The following is a 21789-nucleotide window of genomic DNA, read 5'->3' as shown; positions in this document are numbered from 1 at the left end:
TTGGTCGTTATGATTTTTGGGGACAAATGAGGCAGCTTTGTGTCATACAAACCACATCCCAAATACTATCAGATTGGAACGAATTTTTGTCCCTCCCAATTTGGCCAAATTAGAGCCACCAACAGAACTGAAAGGTTCTATATCTCATTAACGATCACCTAAGCAACCAGCAGCACTGAAGTCACTGGGAGTTTAGTCTAACTAAGGAGCAAGTAGGAGGCTCAGGCTTTGGCCCAATAGTTGGTCAGATCGGATTCACTGAACCCCTTGCTGACAGGAGATTCCACACTAGAATAGCAGGGAGTGCTGAAAGCTAAGGCACTTCTACAATGCAAATTGACCCATGCTGGGAACCCAGTTCCATCCCATCTCCAAAGCAAAACGAAACAATGTTGGGAAACAGTGGTATTGTAACATGGTCTCCAACAACACAGGTTTTGTGTATGGTACAAGACCAAAGATTGAGGTGCGTGGGCAGAGGTGTACCAAGAAGGTCACACAGTACCCCCTTGCGCTACAGTTGTGCTGAGGATTATAAAAGTGGACAACCCCCAGCAGGAAATAACTTGGGGGTCATGCTCCCTGGCTTACTTCTCTGATCAACTGCTTCTCTGCCTCGACATCTGGCTGGGGTTCAGGTAGGAGAGCTGGCTTCACTTCCAGCTGAGTAGTCTCAGCAGGTAACAGACCTAAGGAAAGGAGAAAGATTACTCACACATACAACAGAGGATTGTCCACAGATCATTTGGCAACTAACCAACAGAAAGAGGCTAACAGATGATAGGGAATGTGTCAGCCTAGACATTCCTTTAAATTGTGCTAATAGGATACAATCCATGCTGACAGAGAATGCTCTGTGATGGAGCTGCACCTGAGAGACAGTCACTGCTGTGTGGAAGGACAGAGTTTTAAACAGCTTGGTTCCAGGTATGTAAAAGGTTGAAGATAATTCTAGTCTGGTCTAGATAGGTTCTTGCTATTATTTTTCAGGATGTAACTGAGGGCTACAATGGTATGATCTTTGCCTATGGCCAGGCTGGCAGTGGGAAGTAGTTTAGAGAGTAGGGCACTCTAAACCCTTCAACACAGAAAGGCATCGTTCCCTGGACACTGGATCACATTTCTGAGAGCAGTACAGGTCCGCAGTGATGTGAAAGGACTATGGCAGTAAATGCAAGAGTGAGACATGCTTGGAAGACAGTGCTAATTGGAGTCTTCTTGTCCCTGGGTTTCATCTAGCTATTCACTCAGGGAGGGGATCATTCTCACCCCCATTTTACAGATGGGGATATTGAGGCACACAAATGTTATGCAACTTGCCCTAGGTCAGAGAATTAGCATCAGAGTTGAGAACAGAACCTAAGAGTCCTGATGCCTCATCCTCTGCTCTAACTGCTGGAGAATGCTGCCTCTTCACCCAAGCCTAAAGCTACAGGGATGCAGGCAAGATGTCTGGTTAAATGGAGCAGTGATCTTGTGGTTCTCAAGCTTCATAGCCCCTATGCAGCTCCCTTCCCTTACTTCTCCTCAGAGAGAAAAGGCAGGAGTACCCATGTGATAGCAAAGGAAATGAGGCCACTTCATGTGGCCACCTAACATAATCTCAGGCCCAGGAGGGGAGGATCAACAGTTGGGAGGTGAAGGGGGCATGGACATTGACTGCTCTCTTGAAGGCTGGTTCTGGCTGGGGCAGGGGAAGGGAAGAAAGGCCCTGGAGTCTTAACCCCTACATGAAAGGCTGCTCCTATCCAGGAGTATGGAGGACGGTTCCTAGAGACTGCTCCCCGCCCTAAAGTATCCCCCCATCTGAAAACAGACTACTCCCATCCTAACCCTAACCCTCCCACCCTACTTGAAGGCCAAAGCTGCTGGCGTTGGGCTGAAGAGAGCCTTCCCTAACAGGTAGAAGGGAGGTTGGGGAGAAATGCCAATGTGCACTCCGTATATTTAAGGTGTAATTTTCTGGCCAATGATAAAGCAACTCTGGAGCAGTTCAAGGGCATCATACCTGACAAGTTATTTGTGTTCATCTGTTCAGCCAAAATGGCCTTCAGCTTCCTGATCTCCTCCTGATACTCCCTCAGCAGAGCGTCTTTGGGATCTTCATTGATACGGGGCTTGTTCTTGATGTTCTTTGCCCGGTTGGCATAGCGCAAAGTGCTGAGGCTCTCGTCGTAGTTGTTATCAGCAGGAGACAGGCAGGCCACCATGAGGGTCTTGGTGTTTCCTCCAAGGGAGTCCTGCAGCAACCGGGTCAGCTTGGAGTCTCGATAGGGGATGTGTTTGCACCTGCCATCTACCAGGGCTGAGATGACATTGCCCAGAGCTGAGAGAGAGAGGTTAATTTTGGTGGCTTCTTTGAGACGCTCCCCTGTGGCTCCGGTTTTGGACTGCCTCTCGCTTCCAGCCAGATCCACCAGGTTGAGTTTTGCAGCCCTCAGGTGATCCTGCCCTCTCTCATCTGCAAGAAAACAATGTGGGATCGGGTTCTTTTAAGAAGAAGCAACTTCACCAGACAAGGACCAGGCCTCTTGCCCTTAGGCATCACATTTCAATTTGAGCCCTAGACTTTGTATACACATAGGCCCCGATTCAGCGGAGCACATATACATATGCATAACTTCTAACACAGGCTTGAGTCCCATTGAAATCATGTGCTTACCTATTTTGCTGAATCAGGGTCTTGGTTCCCAGAATACACAACAAAACTTCTTGAACCGCTTTAAGTTCTGACCCCATGAGCACTCTCAACTCCCATAGGCTTCACTGGAAGATGAGGGTACACAGAATTTTGCAGAAGACACTCGGCACCGTGCAGGATTGGGACCCTTACCTTGTACAGGTTCTTTCATACAAACTATGTCCCCCAGGATGTTTCCTGGAGTTAAATGATAAATGCCAGGCAGGGAGAGAGAAATTAAAGGGGTGGAGATAAGGGAGAATGGAAATGAGAGTCAGGAGTCAATGGGGTAGGAATTCAACATGGCCAGAAGAAACACATGGGCAGTACAAGCAGCAGAGGATGTGAATGGCCAGAGAGAAGGATCCGTTCAAGTGGACTACCGTGAAAGGGTTGGGGGAACCAAGAAGCCTGGAAGCAATATTTAGTTCAATTTCCAGCCTACAGCTTCTCTCTAGGCCTGAATCAAAGCTGCCTCAGTGTATGGTGATGCTCATAGGTCTGCCTGTGATGTACAGACACAGGAAGTGCCCCTCCCCAGGGAAACAAACGCTATCAAGACGTCACCATGTGGGTTCCTGGCATCCCAAGAGGGGCTGCACACACTCTCCAAGGTTCAGGTTTTACTGCTTAGAAGCTGGTGAAATGACTCAGCCGGAGGAGAGACGGGCACTGTCAACGTCTGCTCCTCCTCAAGGGACAATGGGGAATATAAACAGAAAACAAGAAAACTCCCCAGATTGGGATTCAGCCCAGCCCTCTGAGCCTGGGTACGGAGCCTGACCTTCCTAAAAGGAGTCTGCCCCCTTTGTCAATGGGGCAACCAATGTACAGCTCTCCCTGAGTACCACTGCATGAGGAAGCCAAGAGCTAAGCTGAAGTTAACACCTTGTTTACCAGGGACCAGGAAGTGACCCTCCCCTCTGTAACATTTCCTTCCTGCCTTTCACCCCACAATAATGCTAAGTATAATGGGCTCAGGAAGGAATCCCCCCCCCCCCCCCCATGCTCATGTATTCTGGGTTTGTTTGTTTTTTGAGGGGGGATCGCCTTCCTCTAAAGCTTCAGCAGCAATGCCCATGGCTAGAGGTGGGACAGTGAACAGGTGGGACAGGGCTCTGAGGTGACTGTGACGTTGCACTCCATATGATTTTATGAAAATAGGCTAATGAGTGTGAATATAATGTAGCTGGAATATGCTTCATGCAAAAGGTCTCTTGTAAGGTATCATTACAAAGCTTACAATCTACTGAGTGTGGTCATCCAATTTGTATAAATGTAGCATTCTTGTATCTGAAACTAGAAATATGAAACAACTCTGAAGTCCTATTGTAATTATGCAAAGTGTGGGTCATTAATGGTGGTTTGAAATCTTGATGGCTCCCATCAACTAGGACAATTGGTTGTAAATAGCTCTGTTTACTTCCAAGCCTTCCTGTGAGTCAGGCCAGGAACAATGAAGGCTTGGGGTCTCCTAAGACATGTGCCCATGTCACCTGGTACTGGAATCCATCTTAAACCTGGTGCTTTTCCATTTAGAAGGATGGGTGGGGACCCAAAGAGACAAAAGATTCCCGCCTTGTGCCAAAGCTATATAAGGGGTGTGGAACAGAACAAAGGGGCTGCAGTCATGAGCAGTGGCGGCTCCAGGCACCAGCACACCAAGCGCATGCCTGGGGCGGCATGCTGGTCGCTGGGAGGGCAGCAGTCAGGCAGCCTTTGGCGGCATGCCTGCGGGAGGTCCGTCGGTCTCGCGGCTTCGGCGGCGGGTATGCTGAAGCCGCGGGACCGGCAGATCACCCGCAGAAACGCCACCGAATCCGCGTGACCAGCAGATCGCCCGCAGGTGTGCCGCCGAAGGCCGCCTGACTGCCGTGTTTGGGGCGGCAAAAACATAGAGCCACACCAGGTCATGAGAAATCTCTTAGCTATCACCTGAGCTGGAACAAGGACTATACCAGGGGAAAGGATTGGGCCCAGACTAGAAAGGAGTCTAGTCTGTGAAAGAAGCTTATTGGAACATCTCTGAGGGTGAGATTTATCTGTAAGCAGTTTCTTAATGTATTAGGCTTAGACTTGCGTGTTTTTGTTTTATTTTGTTTGGTAACTTACTTTGTTCTGTCTGTTATTACTTGGAACCACTTAAATCCTACTTTTTCTATTTAATAAAATTACTTTTGCTTATAAATTAACCCAGAGTAAGTAATTAATTCCTGGGGGAGCAAACAGCTTTATCAACGTAATAGAGGGCGGACAATTTATGAGTTTACCCTGTATAAGCTTTATACAGAGTAAAATGGATTTATTTGGGGTTTGGATCCAATGGGAGCTCGGTGTCTGGGTGCTAGAGACAAAAGCACTTCTTAAGCTCTTTTCAGTTAAGTCTGCTGCTATTTGGAGGACTTGGTTCAGACCTGGGTCTGTGTTTGCAGGAGGCTAGCGTGTCTGGCTCAACAAGACAGCGTACTAAAGTCCCAAGCTGGCAGGGAAAACGGGCTCAGAGGTAGTCTCAGCACATCAGGTGGCAGTCCCAAGGGGGGGTCTCTGTGACCGAACCTGTCACGGTGGCGTAATCAAGCAGGATCTGTGCACAGCTGATTGATCGAAATGCTGGTAGTGATTTTAAGTGAGTTTTAAATGTGCTGGCTGGAGAACAGACAAAGTGGTTACCAGTTTGTAATTTTCTGTTTGCTTATTTCGGGTAAGGGAAATAGGGACAGAAAAGTAAGCAAAAATAAGTAAGAGTGAAGATCAAAAGACGCTAAAACTGCACAAGTTGCAAACTGCCCAGAAAGTCTGAACACTGGGCGCTGGGAAAGTCTCTGTTAACTAAGAAGCCCCTGAGCTGAGTGGGTATATCTCACTTAATCATTTCCCTGCCATTGTGGGGCCTCAGGCACTGGTGCAACTCGGTCCCATGTAATCTCTGCCTGTGGCACAGAACAGGCTAGTCTCCTGTGGGCTGTAATAATTTGGTCTAATTTCAGTTGATGGGTTTAGTGGGCTGGTGCCAAGTGGTGTTGAGGGCCTGTGATATACAGGTCAGAGTAGATGATCTGGTGATCCTTTCCTGCCTTAAACTCTAGAACTGTCTGCATGAGTGAGAAAAGCTGCAAGGAGTTCCCCGCAGAACCAGTCTGGCCAGGGGGATTTCTCTCCCATGTGAGCCACTCCTTCCCCATCCAGGGAGCGGGCATGTTGCCCACCCCTGCTAACTAAAGACTGAAGGGTGAAAACCTGTCCTCAAAGACTTCAGTGGGGCCAGAATTTCACCCCAGAACTCCAATGTGCTCTGATTCATTGGGGTGTGTTGAACCATTTGACTCTCAGTCTCTCAGCACCTCCATAAATTACCCCACTCTCGGGGGTGTACAGCGCACTCTGAGCCAGAAGGAAGGTGTTTTTAAAGGTACGCATTCGTCTCTTTTTCAAGTAGCTCACTAGGCGGAAAACAACTGTCCTAGACCCTCCCTAAGCCCCATTCTGCCAGTCAGCATCTGAGGTGCTAGATAAGTAGCAAATGCTCATTCAGTGAACTAAGGAAAATAAAACAAAAGGAGAGTGATTCTCCAGTGAATAAAACTAGGCTACAAAGTCAGACTTTGCAAACTCTACCTATGGTAGATAATGTGGCCCTGATTATCACAGTATCTCAGCACCTCATGATTTTTCATGGATTCATCCTCACCCCCATGAAGCTGAGCAGGGCTAGTATCCCCATTGTACAGATGGGGAACTGTGGCCCAGAGAGACCAAGTGACCTGTCCAAGGTCACATAAGGAGTCTGTGACGGAGCAGACAATTGAATCCACGTCTCCCATGTGCCAGGTTACCACCCTAAGTGCTGGATCATCCTTCATTTCAAACATCCCTTTCCCTGCTATTCCCAGCCATCACAAACCCAGGTTTAAGAGTAAAACTGGCCACAAGCCTCTAGAACAGCATGAGGCTGACAATGGAGCGCATCAAGGGTTCAACGGGGTCAGCACCACTGTGATGGCCCCATCAATATCTGCAAAATCTAAACTTTCATTTCAAAAAATTAGTTTCTAGCCATTAAGGCTGTGAAGAAAACCTTCCAAATGTCAACAAAGCATAAACTGATGCACTCTGTGAAAGCTGAGTTCTCAGTTAGACAGACAGAAACAATAGCTCCAAGACATTAACTGCCTATTCATCACAATGGGGTGTTGACACCGAACCCTAATTATTATGACCTAAAGCACTGCTGGCTATTTCATCACTGATCATTCTGGCAGAAACATCTGGCAGCTCAGGGATTGTGGGTGAAACTGGGGAAAATAGGTGGAGTTTGAAAATAGTGCCACCCCTTCTTACTGTCCTTTCTGAGCCCTGGGGCAAATGGCCATTCTGAAGAGTGGGGGTTTTACAGCTTAGGTAAGTAGCAACTGGCAATTAAAAATTAAGTAGTTGTTTTGGCTCCTGCCAGTAATTGTACCCAAGGAGGTTGTTTGTTTCAATCAATACAACTACTGGGTTAGTTTCCATGGTGTAACAAGTCCCCAGACTCTTGCTAAAATGCCTGCAAGCAGGTTGGAAAGTCAGGCTGTCACTGTCTAATTCTCTTCTAGTCCATCAACTAATTCTGACAGCAGAAGCATGAGACAAATCTAAAACTTCTTCCCTCCCACCAAACCAAAGGGGAAAGTACCCGTTCCTTTGAATGCTCAGAGAGGACTAATGGGAAGAGACCTGTGTGTTTCATAAATCTGCCACAGAATCTACTATTTGCTGCATATTTGCACTCTGGAATCTAAATGTGCATTAAAAAGTCTTTGTAGACCTCAAGTCTCAGGGGGTGGCCGTGTTAGTCTGTATCTACAAAAACAACAAGGAGTCTGGTGGCACCTTAGCCTGTTCGTCTTTAAGGTGCCACCAGACTCCTTGTTGTTTTTGTAGACCTCGTGGTTGTGAAGGGAATCTTAAAAATCTGAACTGTAAGTAAGTGATGCTGTGTTTCTTCCCAAGACTGCAGACAGCTTGATCTTCCCCATTCATCTTAATGGGGGTCCAATCTGAAACCTAAAGATGACCGTTTAAATATCAACTTTATTAACTATTTGACTGATGTGGTCATTTTAGTAGAAACATCCAGCTAATGTGCTTATTCCACAATCCCAAACTTGCTCCTACACCTCCCCAATTGCCCCAAACTCAGACTGTCCAATATACAGCTGCCAAAACACCATCTTTCACCCCCCTCTCTCCTCCATCTTCTACTATGCAGCTCTGGATTGCCAATAACAAATCTTGAGGCATAAAAACCGAAAACATGAACAAAGGGTAAAACAAATGTAATTTAATTGCAAAATAAAGAGCAGAGGCCACTATACTGTCTGGATTATGACTGTCACGTTAAAGCCAGTAAAAACGTCCAATCTCAACTGTGAATGAAACGGATGCAGAATTTCCAGTCTGCTGCACTACAGCACTGCAAAATCCAGAGACACTGAAACAGAATTTAGGCCCAGCTTGCCGTGGAATGCATGGGGCTTCCCTCAGAAGTTAATTAAATGACAAGCCATTCTCACCCTGCTAGTTTGGGCTACAAAAACAGAGGCACCACTTTTTGAAAGCCTCTAAACAAGACAAATAATTCCAATTTAGACTGCAACCCAAGCCCTACCTGGAACACAAGAGGAGTGTAAGCATTTACTTTTGGTTCTTAGGCCAACGTCAGGATTTGAGGGTCCCACATTATAGAGGTTGGTGAAGCAGGACTTGGTTCAGCAAATCAAGGCACGGTTAACACTCACGCGATCTGCTAATTGGGTTATTCTGAGGGTCACTCCTCATTCCTCCATTTTTAGTAAATGTTTGGTGGTAAATTCTCTATACATGGAAATGAGGGATATCAGCAGCACCTGCGATTACAGTTGGAAGACATTGTGCAAGTTTCCCATGAATGGAGATCAGATAAAGGAAATAAAACCAGACTCTTAGCACTCAGCAGTGGAGCATGGGAGACTGAACTCCTCTTTCACTCCTACTGGTGATCCTTCCAGGTCCAGGTTGGGACACACTGGCATGGTGATATCTGGGGGCAACTTGCCCTGTTACTAGCCATACTTTATTGAGTAAAGAAAGTCCAGTGGCTAGAAGCTGAAGTCAGGAAAATCCAAACTGGAAATAAAATGCACATTTTTTGGACAGTGAAAGTAATTTGCCACTGGATTAGACTACCTAGAGATTCTCTTTCCCTGGGATCTTTTAACTGAGATTAGATATCCTCTAAAAGATATGCTGTAGTTCAATCAAAAGTTCGTAGGTTCAATGCAGGAAGAACTGGGTGAAGTTCTCTGGCCTGTGTTAAGTACGAGGTCAGACTAGTTAGAGGTGTGCATGAGTACTGCAGTGGAGCACCCATAAGGACAAACATCTCGAAGAACTCAAATTACAGAAAGGTAAGTAACCTCTCCTTCTCCATGTCCAGTGAAGGCAGGACAAGAACTAATCAGATTAATCTGCAGCAAGGGAGATTAGATTAGATATTAGGAAAAACTTTCCAACTATAAGAATAGTTAAGTACTGGAAAAGGCTTCCAAGGCAGATTGTGGAATCCCCGTCATGGGAAGTTTTAAGAACAGGTTGGACAAACACCTGTCAGGGATGGTCTAGGTTTTTTTGGTCTTGCCTCAGGACAGGGGACTGGACTTGATGACCTCTCGAGGCCCTGTCCAACCCTACATTTCTATGATTCTGATTCTATGATAATAATGGTCCCTTCCAGCTTTACAGTCTATGAATTCCAAGTGCAAGTGTGGCCTTCAGCACCGGGGCTGTCAGTCCAGCACCTTTCAACAGCATCAAATAAGGATTTTAGAAGAAAAAGAAAAACAGAGGGAAATATGCTCCCAAACAATGTGTAGGACACATGTCCCCCTCCCTCCATGGGTGAGCAAGGGAAAAGACATTTAAAAAATACTCAGTCACTTTGCACTGTAGTGAATACTGGTGCCAAGACACAGCTCTCATTCTAGACTAGAACTGGACAAAATATTTTCAGCAAATAGTGCATTCACTGAAAAATGCATTTTTCAAGGGCTCTGAAACCATTTGCAAATGTTGGTCAAATTTAACAAATAGTTTTGGCCAAAAAAATCAGACAACAACATTTTTGAAAATGTCAAAATACCTTAAAAAAATCCAAACAAAACGTTTTGAAAACGTCCATTTGAATGGATATTCAAAACATTTAATTTGGACCCACATGGAATGTTTTCAGTTTTTGTTTTGGTGAGGAAAAACTCAAAACATTCAGTTTCATTTAGAAACAAACTGATTTTTTCCCCACAAATACTGTGGTTCAGCAATAGAACAGAAAAATCAATTATTTGCTCAGCTGTATTCAAGCGCCAGTTTTTATTCTGGGATTATCCACCACATTGCACAGGTTGGTTCTATGCTCAGTCTCCCAAAGGCCTGATCCAGGAATCTGGCACCTACCTACAGCATAGATCTCCATGTTGATGGTGAAGATGGAGTGGGAGCGGGAAGAATCCTTGTTCATCAAGGTGTAGCCCACCGCTCGGTTTCTCCAACCCGTCTCCATGATGCGCTCGCACTGGGCCACGCTGTGCACGGTGTGCAGGGAGAGCCCTTTCACATACACCCCTTTCTCTGGGTGCTCCTTCAGCTGCAAGCAGGAAGAGCACAACACAACGATCAGAACAGTCTCTTCTGGCCTTAAAATCTATGAATCCATGAACACAGGTTACAGCAGGACCACTAGATTCTGAAACACCACAGACCACTCTGGAAACTTTCCAGGAGCCCCTTTGCATATGAAAGGAGGAAAAGGCAGTTATGTGCATAATGGGACACTACAGCAAAAATCTCATTGCCAGCTACAGAACAGCACTCGGAAGCAACTCCCGAGGGGTGCTGTGTACCTGCTGAGCACCCACATCTCCCACCAACTTGGAGGTTGCACCGTGCTCAGCAATTAGGCTTTGGCCCACCCCACTACACAGCTGTAATGTAGCGGACAGCTATATTTGGCTGTAACCAGGAAACAGACTAGTTCTGAAGTATGAATAAAAGTACAAAAAACCTTTCATGGTTCTATATGCAACAGGAACTAAAGTCAAGAGTTTGTTGCTTAGCTAAGGCATCTCCAGTGTCACATGGCGCCCCGCTCCCCTACTCTGAGCTGCCCCTTAGCTGCATCTTCAGCTTCAAACATTAAGAAGATAGGTCAAGGTTTTCATCTGCCATAGCATATCGCTCTTGTGTCTCTGGTTATAGGGAGTTTAGTACATCAAGGGTTTGAGGGCTTGTCTTCACTACCGTGCTGCAGGGTGCTGATGTAGCACATCTGGTAAAGATGCATTATGTTGACAGGAGAGTACTTTCCCATCAACGAAATTACTCCATCTCAACGAGAGGCAGAAACTATGTTGGTGGGAGAGTGTCTCACGGTGACATAGCGAAGTGTACACACAGCTTTAAATCAATGTAACTTATGTTGCTCAGGTGGTTTTTTTCACACCCCTAAGCAACATAACTTGCATTGACTTAAGTGGTATGTTGTCATAAACATATAGCTAAGGGTAGCAGAAAAAAACCTGGTTGGCACCTGATCAAAAGGACCAATAAGGAAAGAAGATACTTTCAAATCTGGGGAGGGGGAGGTTTTGTTGGGGCTCTCTTTGTTTCTCTCTCTCGGAAGAGAGGGACCAGGGCAGGAAAAAAAAATCATCTCCTAAAACCCTACCTGAAATAAGATTACATCTAAGATTACAAAAATGGTAAATAACAGCAAGGAAATGCATTAGATTATCTTTTGTTTTGGCTTGTGAATTTTCCTTATGCTAAGAGGAAGGTTTATTCCTGCTTTTTGTAACTCTGAAGTTGAGCCTAGAGGGGAATCCTCTGTGTTTTAAATCTTATTACCCTGTAAAATTACCTTCCATCCTGATTTTACAGAGGTGCTTCTTTTACTTTTTTCCTTATAATAAAGTTCTTCTTTTAAGAACCTGATTGGTTTTTAGTGTCCTAAAAACCCAAGGGTCTGGTCTGTGCTCACTTGGTTAACCTATTGGTTGGTATATTATTCTCAAGCCTCCCCAGGAAAGGGGGTGAAGGGGCTTGGGGTGGATATTTTGGAGAAATAGGAACTCCAAGTGATCCTTTTCCTGAATCTTTGTCTAACTCACTTGGTGGTGGCAGCAATACCGTCCAAGGACAAGGAAGGGATTTGGGGAAGTTTTTAACCTAAACTGCTAGAAATAAGCTTAGGGGGTCTTTCATGCGGGTCCCCACATCTGTACCCCAAAGTTCAGAGTAGGGAGGAAACTCTGACATATGTAGACAAGCCCTGAGACACAATAGTGAGGGATACTGATATTAGGTGCTCTACTGATCCCCTCTGCACCACATGGGCATCTACACGGCATTGATTAAACTCCCAAAATCCTGCCCCCTCATGCTCAGGACAAGTATAAAATCTGGGTGTCAGTCTTTTCTTTGGTGACTCCAAAGTCCTGTTCTGGAGACAGATATCCCCAACACATTAAATCTCTAATAGAATCCTCCCAGCAACTAAAATTCCCACAGAGGGGACTTTTCATAAAAGAGGTTACTAAAGTACATGTTTTTTCTTTTATAGCCTTGAGTGATCCATCAAACCCATCACAGGAAAAAGTGATCAGGATAGCCCACTAGGATCACAAACACCACTTAGGCTCCATTCTCATTGGGGCTTTTAAATGTATTTGAAATCATTTGCAAACAGTTATGGCCAACATCATTTGAGTTGACAACTAGGACCCTATCTACACCACAAAATAACTGAGTCAGGAGTCCAAGCTACAACATGGTTGTCCTGATGTGATTTCAAACACGTGACAGATGTTAGTCACCTTGCTTAATGCACTTCTGGAAAGCGCTCTGACACTCCTGTGATAAATGCACTATAAGAACCTATCTAGACTAGAACAGAATCAGGTTATGAGAGAGTTAAAAACTGTAGTGTAGATCGGACCTTAGTCATGTTCCCTAACCAAGCTAAAGCCCTGGACTGCCTGGGTTAACCCAGTTACAGGATCAGGGTTAGGTCAATCTGTACTATAGCTTTTAACTGTGATATATGACAATCAGGTGACTGGGATGGCTAAAGTTAGGAGTGCTGTGGAAGCTGAGTCCTTGGCGAAGTCCTCTCCAAGGTCCATCTCTGATCGGCTGAAGGAATGGCACTGCCTTGCAGGGGAGGAAGCTGTACTTAGCCTACTAGGGTGGAATGAGGACATTCCACTCACTTGACACTGCACTTCACCTGAGTGTGAGGTCTTCCAAGCAGAGCTCAGTGAGGCCTGTTCTCTGCAGGGCAAGTGACTGAGTCCCTGAGGTGCAGGGGTGGCCAGGAGTCACCGACATTAAAAGGAAACAAATACAATTAATAATACTAATGGGATTTCAGAGGAGAAACATGTAGGGTTGCAGGGGGCAGAAGATCTGCCAAGGCTTTGTGTCTCCACAGGACACTGACTCACTTAATTACTCTATAGAAGCAGCTACAGCCAGAAGCTGTCCCCAGTGGTGACTGTTACCATGGAAACAGTTCTGCCCAAGCACTGCCCTACCTGTGCCAACAGCAGTCGTCACGTAAACCAATGTCATTATTGATGTGGAACAAAAAGCAGGAATGTGCAGGAGGCTCTTTCTAAAATAGTGAACCCTATTTCTCCCTAAACACACACACTCTCTCTGCAGAGCGAGGAAATGGGGACCCACCAGGGATTTCACCCCTATAGGGCCAGGCACATGCTAAAGTTCTGTCAGAGTTTCAACATTTCTGCACAGCAGATGGTGCTAGTACCTTGGTTTTCCTTATACTGACAATCTTGCTGGCATGTAAATTAGAAGAGAAGACATACAGCTCCCCACAGGAATGCATGGGAAGGGCAGAGATTTGCAAAGCTATTGTAAGGCAAATTCTTTGACTGTAAAACAACAATCAATAGAATTATTAATTGTATTAATTTTACTGTACTACATCTTTGAAACTTTCTGCCTTTCCCATGCATTCCAATGGGGAGTTGTACCTCTGCAGTATCCTGTCAATAAAGGATCAGCCATTTTCAGAGATAATGAGATCATCCACAGTCACATTAGATCAGATTAAAAATGGATGAGGGACAGAAACCCTCCTTCTTCAGTGCATAAACCAGATACTAACTTATGGGCATCAGGAAGAAACTTCCCCTATGTGCAGGCTATTCCATAATGGTCCACTGGGGACTTCTTGCACCTTCCTCTGAAGCATCTGGAACTGGCCACTGTAAGATAGGACTTGCCACATTGGACAAGATCAATGGTCCATCCAGCTAGGTGTCCTATGTTCCTAACTAGACATAACCTAACGTTCTTCCAGGCCCCTCCAAATCCTTTCTCTGGCTCCCCTCTCCTTTGCACGTTGAGCAATTCAGCCTCACTTTCAGGGTTTTGCACAATCCCTCCCATTTTACATCTCTGTTTTCATTACATCTTTCCCCTTCCCTTCCCTATGATCTTGTGTATCCTCTCTCCTGACCTCTTCTTTCCATGTGTCCACTTTCAGCATCCTAACTCCTTTTATGCCTCCCTGTAAAGTTGAGGCAGATTCCCACTTCCTAGCCCAAAGCTGAGACCTTGGGTTCAGTCCTGCAGCCCTTACGCACACTGGCTAATTGATAGACCTCAACAAGTTCTTCTAAACAGGGACTCATCATGCAATTGGAGCCTTTCTAGTGGGGCTCCACACAGGGATCTGTTCTTGGTCCAACGCTACTCAATATCTTTATCAATGAACTGGAAGAAAATGTCACTGTTGGTAAAGTTTGCACACAAAAATGGGTGGCGTGACAAATAATGATGTCAGTCCTACCATAGTGGTTTTGTAATCATTTTTGTATTGCATTTTAAATTGATGCCAAAGGTGGCAGGAACCAGTCACAGGCATTCTTTTGTACGTGTTCAGTTAAATTCAAATCCCTAAAATCAATTGTGGAGAGCAGCTGAGTCTAACCTTTGTCAGGGTAAAAACACACTGATGATAACTTTCAACATTGATTTGAAGCACACTCGACTTTCATGTACAAGGATGTAGTCAAACCTGGGTCTCAAACAATAAAGGAAAGTATGAGATTTTGGGGAATGGGACCAGACTGTAGATAAAACTCACTAAACATAATAAGAACAGTTTTTGTCACATCCCAAATGCTTCATGTTTCAGTTTCTGCAAAAAGTTTCTGCTGGGTTCTCCCATTTCTATTAGGCATGCCTGATAGCAGTCAGAGCAGATTAAAGCACATCCTCATTTAGCCAGCATGACTTTATGATCGCCTCACCTCCAACTTTTGCTTGGTGTCGGCTCCTAGCAAATCTCTTATGTCTTCATTGTAGATCTCCAGGTAAGAGACTCGCACCAAGAACTTGGTGTTTTCAGCACACTGTACAAAAACAAGAGATGGGATTTTAGGGGAAGTTTTTCAAAGGTGCCTAAGGGAGTTAGATACCTAAACTCCAATTGACTGTCAATGACAGTTGGGTGCCTAACCCCCCTTGGCTTTTTTGAAAATACTCAGTCTGCAGATTAACTATTTAGTTCACATTATATGGGACCTTTCAGATTGTAAACTCCTACCATACAATACACAGACACTGAGAAGTGCAGACCTAGTGTGGTGGGCTGGTTTACACTGGTAAATACACAGCATCGAGAATATTCAGCTTGGAGTAAAAGTATCTTGCCCTTTCCTAGCACCATTCAGCAGAGGGCTTCATAGCAATTTATAAACATTAATGACTTAAGCCTCACAACTTCCTAAGATTTCGGCATTATCCTAGTTTTACTGATATGGAAACTGAGGCAGAGAGAGAAACCCTAATTTGCCAAAAGTCACACAGTAAATGTGGTAGAGTAAACAGCACCTGAGTCCCAAATCTCAAGGACTCTGTTGGACTATACATATGCCCACTACTGAATCATACATACTCAGCCAACTGAGTTTCAGTGCTCATGTACTCATCATGTGAAGATCTTGGCAAGTTGACAGGAGGTGTCCTGCTATCCTACTGATAATTTGGGGGTGGGAAGAATGTGGCTAAAGCACTGAGGAAGAACTCAAGAGATCAGAGTTCTATCCCAGCTCAGTGACAGCCTTCCTGTGTGATCTTGGGAAGTCATTTCCCCTCTCTGTGCCTCAGTTTCCCCATCTGTAAAATGGGGGATAATACTTCCTTACCTTGCCATAGGGTTGTGTGAATAAATTCATTAATGTTTGTGGGGCTCAGATACTATGGTGGTGAATACGGTAGAAAAACCTATTAATAAACAGCTTATAACATATAGCCCCAGACCCTCAAAGATATTTAGGCACCTACATTTCCTATTGAAATCAATGAGAATTAGACACCTAAATACCTTTGAGGATCTGGGCTATAGTCCCTGCTACAGCAGCCATTTCACTTCACTACATACCTGTACGCTCTCAAACACGTGTTCGAATGCTCTGGGAATTATGCCTTTCTGCACAGGAGGGTCCACAATGCCCTGCATGGTAAATGACTTCCCACTGCCAGTCTGGCCATAGGCAAAAATGGTGCCATTGTAGCCCTCAGTAACACCCTGGAAAATTCAAGAAAAACATAAAGTTAATAGCCATTATCTTCGTCCTTCACATGTTTTGAATCAAGCTACTAAGATTCTATTCTATCACCTAACAGTGATTTTATAGGGAAGGACAAAAACTGCTGGGTGAGCAAAGAAATTGCAATGTCATCTGTAGGTGGATGGAGCGCAAGCACCTGAGCTGGAATTTTGAATTTCTTCTGGAAAGTCCCATGGGATCTTTAATCTCTACAAACCAAGGACTTGGTTTTACATCCCATCCAAAACCCAGAAAAATAAAAAGAATGGAAAACCTGAAGCGGAAGAAAAGTAGGGGCAAAAGACAAGCTTCCTAGCTCAGGCCATAGACTAAGAGAATAAAATAAAATACATTTCACTGCTGTATAAATGCACTGGTTCCTCTCAAACCCCAGGGGCTGACAGAACAGAGAAGGTCAAAACAGGAAGGGCTCTTTGATTATAGTATAGAAAAATAGGATACTTTTGCTGTAGGTCAGAAGGTACTCTGAGGACTGGAGAGACAAATGGAACTCCAGCAGATTGTGGCTAAAAGGGAAGTCTTAATCCTAGAATAATGATAAGAATGTTATTTCTCATCTACTCACTCAAATTCATCCTTTGCAAAGCTGGCTAAAGGAGGGAGTCACCTTTCCTTCCTTCATTCATTCCCATCTCAGCAAGACGTGAAATAGATATAACTTTACGAATCACCACTGGGTGACGGATTTACTGATTTTTTAAAAACTGAATGCAAGATTCCCCAGATGCAATGGCAATAATACCTAAACAGACGTTTTGAAAAAAAATGAACCACATACCAATTCACCAGAGACTGAAATATGGTTAGGGAGAGAGGCTGCGAAGAGCCGTAAATGAGGTAAGGGGCAAAGCCCTGGTGAATTGCTCGGCCCCCTGCTGATTGAGGTCATTCCCTCCTTTGCCAGCTTCAGAGATGCCTTTGAGTGAGCAGAGGAGAAATACTATGCTAATGTTCTTCAGTTTACTGTAGTGCAGGGATCGGCAATCTTTGGCACGCGGCCCGCCATGGTAAGCCCCCTGGCGGGCTGTGCTCGTTTGTTTACCTGCCACTTCCGCAGGTTAGGCCGATAGCAACTCCCCCTGGCCACGGTTCGCTGTCCCAGGGCCGCAGTGGGGCTCCAGGTGCTGGGGCTTCCCCTGCCACCCCCCAACACTTCTGTGGGGGACCAGAATCTGGGCGCTGGGGCTTTTCCCGCCCTGCCCACCCAGCACTTCTACTGGAGAGCAGGTTGGGTGGGGGGAGTTTGCCCTGCTGCCCAGCAGCTTCTGCTGGGGATGGGTGGTGGTGCGGGGGGGGGGGGGGGAGGAGACTTCCACTGCCCTGCGCTGCTGCCGTGGAGCAGGGTCAGGGTGCGGGGGCTTCCCCAGCCCTGCCCACTTGGCAGCTGGGTCTCCGGGCTTCCACCGGTGGCAGCAGATTTTTTCCAGGGGTCCCCCAGTTGGCTGGGACTCCTGGGCACGGGGCCCATCGGCCCAGTGGCTAATCCCTCCACTGGCTGCCAGTATTAAAACATCCTTGGAATTTCTAAATATTACAGATGACAATTTCCTAACTCAAAAAGTGTTGCAGTCAACACAGGAGGACTCTGCATTAACTAAAAACTAATGGTTGCTTAGGTACAAGTGACCATGAATTGGTCGCATTTATAATGTGCAAACAGAATAAAGTCCAAACCAGTCATATGTATACTTTGTGCTTTAAAATGGCCACATTCACAAAGCTGAAAATATCTGCCAAATCAGCTGGGAGGAAAAATGTAATTAGAAAAATATGATTGATCATTTGGAATTGTTTAAGAACACTTTATTAGATGCCCCAAAAGCCACAATCAAGGAAGAAGACCGTACTGGTTAAAAAACTGACCTGGTTTAGAGGGGAAGTGAAAGCAGCTATAAAAAATGAAAAAAATAATAGATAATAAATTAAAGAAAGGGAAGTTGATAGTAATATATATAAACCAGATGTTAAGAAAAGGGACACACAGAGAAATCTATGGTACGCATATTTAAGCACAGTAAGAACGAGTTTTTTGAGTATATTAAAAGCACAAAAGAATCTTGACCATGGTACTGGTTCACTGCTAAATGCAAATGGTAGAATTATCAATAATAATGTAGAAATTACCAATAAATATTTCTGTTCAGTACTTGGGAAAAAACAGATGATGTAGTCTCATCATATGATGATTATTACACTCTTTCCATTCCACTACTAGATATCTCAGGAGGATGTTAAACAGCAGCTACTAAAGTTAGACATTATAAGATCAGCAGGTCCAGATAGCCCTTTTGGATGCAAGTTGTCAGAAGAGTGCAAAGGACCTCTAATGTTGACTTTAAACATTAATGTTGGAACAACAGGGAAGTTCCAAAAGACTGGACGAAAGCTAATGTCGAGCCAATATTTAAAAAGGGTAAATGGGATGACCTGGGTAATTATAGGCCTGTCAATCTGACTATGGAGCTGCTGATATGGGACTTGATTGAAAAAGCATTAAAGGAGGGGAACATAATTAATGCCCAATCAACGTGGGGTTATGGAAAACAGATCCTGTCAAAGTAACTTGATATCTTTTTTTGATGAGATTACGAGTTCAGTTAATAAATAATAGTGTTGATGTAATATTCTTAGACTTCCATAAGGTGCTTGACTTGATACTGCATTCAGTGGTGTAGCCGTGTTGGTCCAAGGATACTAGAGAGACAAGATGGGTGAGGTACTATCTTTTACTGGACCAACTTCTGTTGATGAGAGACAAGCTTTTGAGCTTACACAGAGACCTTCTTCAGGTCTGGGAAATGTACTCAGAGTGTCACAGTTAAATATAAGGTGGAACAATATTAAGCATAAGGAGTTAACACATATTTCAAGGGACCATTGAAATTTATGTAGCTGTGATGCTCTGAGTACGTTTCCCAGTCCTGAAGAACAGCTCTTGATACTGCATGACATTTTGATTAAAAACAAATGGTACAAAATTAACATGGCATACATTAAATGGATTAAAAGCTGGCTAACCGATAGGTCTCAAAATGTATTTGTAATTAGGAATCACCATCGAGTGGTTTTGTTTCTAGTTGAATCCCACAGGGATTGGTGCTTGGCCCTACATTATTTAACATTTTTATCAAAGACCTGGAAGAAGACATAAAATCATCATTGATAAACTTTGCAGATGACACAAATTGGGGGAGTGGCAAATAATTAAGAGAACAGGTCACGAATACAGTGCGATTTGGATCGCTTGGTAAACTAGGCACAAGCACACAATATGTATTTTAATATGGCTAAATGTAAATGTATTCCTCTAGGAAGAAAGAACATAGGACATACTTACAGGATGAAGGATCTATGGGATGGATATTGTGGTGGATAATCAGATGAACTTGAGGTCCCAGTGCAATGCTGTAGCCAAAAGGGCTAATGTGATCCTTGGATGCATTAAACAGGGGAATCTCAAGTACGACCAGAGATTACCTCTGGTGCAACTGCTGCTGGAATAGTGTGTCCAGTTCCAGTCTCCACAATTCAAGAAGGACGTTGAAAAATTGGCGAGGGTTCAGAGAAGAACCACAAGAATGATGAAAGGATTAAAATAACTGCCTTATAGTGATACAGTAGAACCTCAGCATTATGAACACTTCGGGAATGGAGGTTGTTTGTAACTCTGAAACGTTCATACCTCCGAACAAAATGTTATGGTTGTTCTTTCAAAAGTTTACAACTGAACATTGACTTCATACAGCTTTGAAATTTTGCTATGCAGACGAAAAATGCTGCTTTCCCTTTATTTTTTAGAAGTTTATGTTTAACGCAGTACTGTATCTGCTTTTTTTTTTTGTCTCTGCTGCTGCCTGATTGCATACTTCTGGTTCCAAATGAGGTGTGTGGTTGACTAGTCAGTTCGTAACTCTGAGGTTCTACTGTAGATGCAAGGAGCTCAATCTATTTAGTGTAACAAGAGAAGGTTAAGGGGTGACTTAATTACAGTCTTTAATGACCTACATAGGGAACAAATATTTATAATTGGCTGTTCAGTCTAGCAGAGAAAGATATAACACAACCCAATGACTGGAAGTCGAAGCTAGACAAATTCAGATTGGAAATAAGGTGTAAATTTTTCACAATGAGCGTAAATAACCATCAAGCAATTTACAAGGGTCACTGACAATTTTCAAATCAAGATTGAACTTTTTTTCTAAAAAATCTGCTATAGGAATTATTTTGGGGGAGTTTCATGGCCTTTGTTATATAGGAGGTCAGACTAGATGATCCCAATGGTCCTTTCTGGCTTTCAAATCTATGAATCAAGGAGACAGTGCAGCATGAGGTCACATTCAGCGGGTTTTCTTCATAACCATCAAGATTAAAACTTTGTAGGATTTTTAAATGAAAGTTTAAACTCTGCCAGGGTCGGCTCTAGGCACCAGTGAACCAAGCACAATTTCAGGGGCAGCATTCCAAACACTTTTTTTTTTTTTTGCTAGAACCGGCCCTTAACTCTGCAGCAATTGATGGAAAGGCCTTTTTGCTTTGGCAGTTGCTTGGGGCAGCAAAAAAACCTAGAACCGGCCCTTAACTCTGCAGCAATTGATGGAAAGGCCTTTTTGCTTTGGCAGTTGCTTGGGGCGGCAAAAAAACCTAGAACTGGCCCTTAACTCTGCAGCAATTGATGGAAAGGCCTTGCCTGCCATTGCCAATCTCCCAAGCCACCCATTCTCCACAGAGAGTCTCTGTGGCTCATAGATCACTTTTGGCCTCACTCACCTCCACCAGCGGGTAGGCAATCTCATTGTAGATCTGTTCGGTGTTGTGGCTCTCATAGTACGCCCCGTCGAAGGTGAACTGCTTGGGGGGCTCGTCAGTGGCCCCAGGGTTCTGGATGAAGCACTGGCCCCGGGGGCTGTCCATGCTGACCACGGCTTTGCAGCTGAGCGCCTTCTCTCGCTCGTTCATGGGCCGGCAGCGCACAATGACCTTCACCGCCTCCGAGGCCATGTCCGCACTCGCCGGACAACAACCTCGCCGCCCGCACAGGCGCTTCCGATGGCGCGGGAGGGCTGGAGCGAGCCCGGCTCAGGGGGCAGGATCCCAGCTCACCCCAGTGGGCGGGGGGCAGTGTCCGAGGGGCAGGGGCAGCTTGGTATGGTGCTGCAGAGAGCCTGGCATGGGCAGAAAGACTCATTCACGCCAGTGGGGCGGCAGGGACCGGGGGCGGCAGTGGCAGGAGCGTGGGACGGGCGGGGGCAGTTTCTGTGGCATTGGCGAGCTGGGGCGAGCCTGGCACGGCGGGGGGGGCCCGGCTCACACCCGAGCGGCGGGGGCGGCGGGAGGCAGTGGCAGGCGGGGGCGAGCCCGGCCCGAGGGGCGGCAGGAGGGGGTGGGGGGGGAGCAGCTGGCCACGGAGCCCGCCCGGGCCCCGCCCGCTAGGGGGCG

The 21789-nt window shown here is 45.2% G+C and overlaps 1 protein-coding gene across 4 annotated transcripts in view; it reads right to left on the bottom strand.

Moving 5' to 3' along the window:
* Positions 1-21559, bottom strand: part of KIF17 (kinesin family member 17) — a 41656-nt gene extending 20097 nt beyond the window's left edge. For all 4 annotated transcript variants that reach the window (XM_054009245.1, XM_054009248.1, XM_054009247.1 and 1 more), the window contains exons 1-6: positions 21121-21559; positions 16164-16310; positions 15031-15132; positions 10148-10337; positions 2009-2461; positions 592-689 (exon numbers count right to left, since the gene is read on the bottom strand). In XM_054009245.1, coding sequence (XP_053865220.1) covers positions 592-689; positions 2009-2461; positions 10148-10337; positions 15031-15132; positions 16164-16310; positions 21121-21351 — 1221 coding nt within the window. In that variant the 5' untranslated portion in view covers positions 21352-21559. The remainder of the gene's footprint in view (positions 1-591; positions 690-2008; positions 2462-10147; positions 10338-15030; positions 15133-16163; positions 16311-21120) is intronic.
* Positions 21560-21789: the final 230 nt, after the last annotated feature.

This window comes from Malaclemys terrapin, chromosome 19 (genome assembly GCF_027887155.1).
Source record: "Malaclemys terrapin pileata isolate rMalTer1 chromosome 19, rMalTer1.hap1, whole genome shotgun sequence".
NCBI classification, from domain to species: domain Eukaryota; kingdom Metazoa; phylum Chordata; order Testudines; family Emydidae; genus Malaclemys; species Malaclemys terrapin.
The sequence above is the reverse complement of the archived record's forward strand: the minus strand, read 5'-3'. Positions and strand labels throughout refer to the sequence as shown.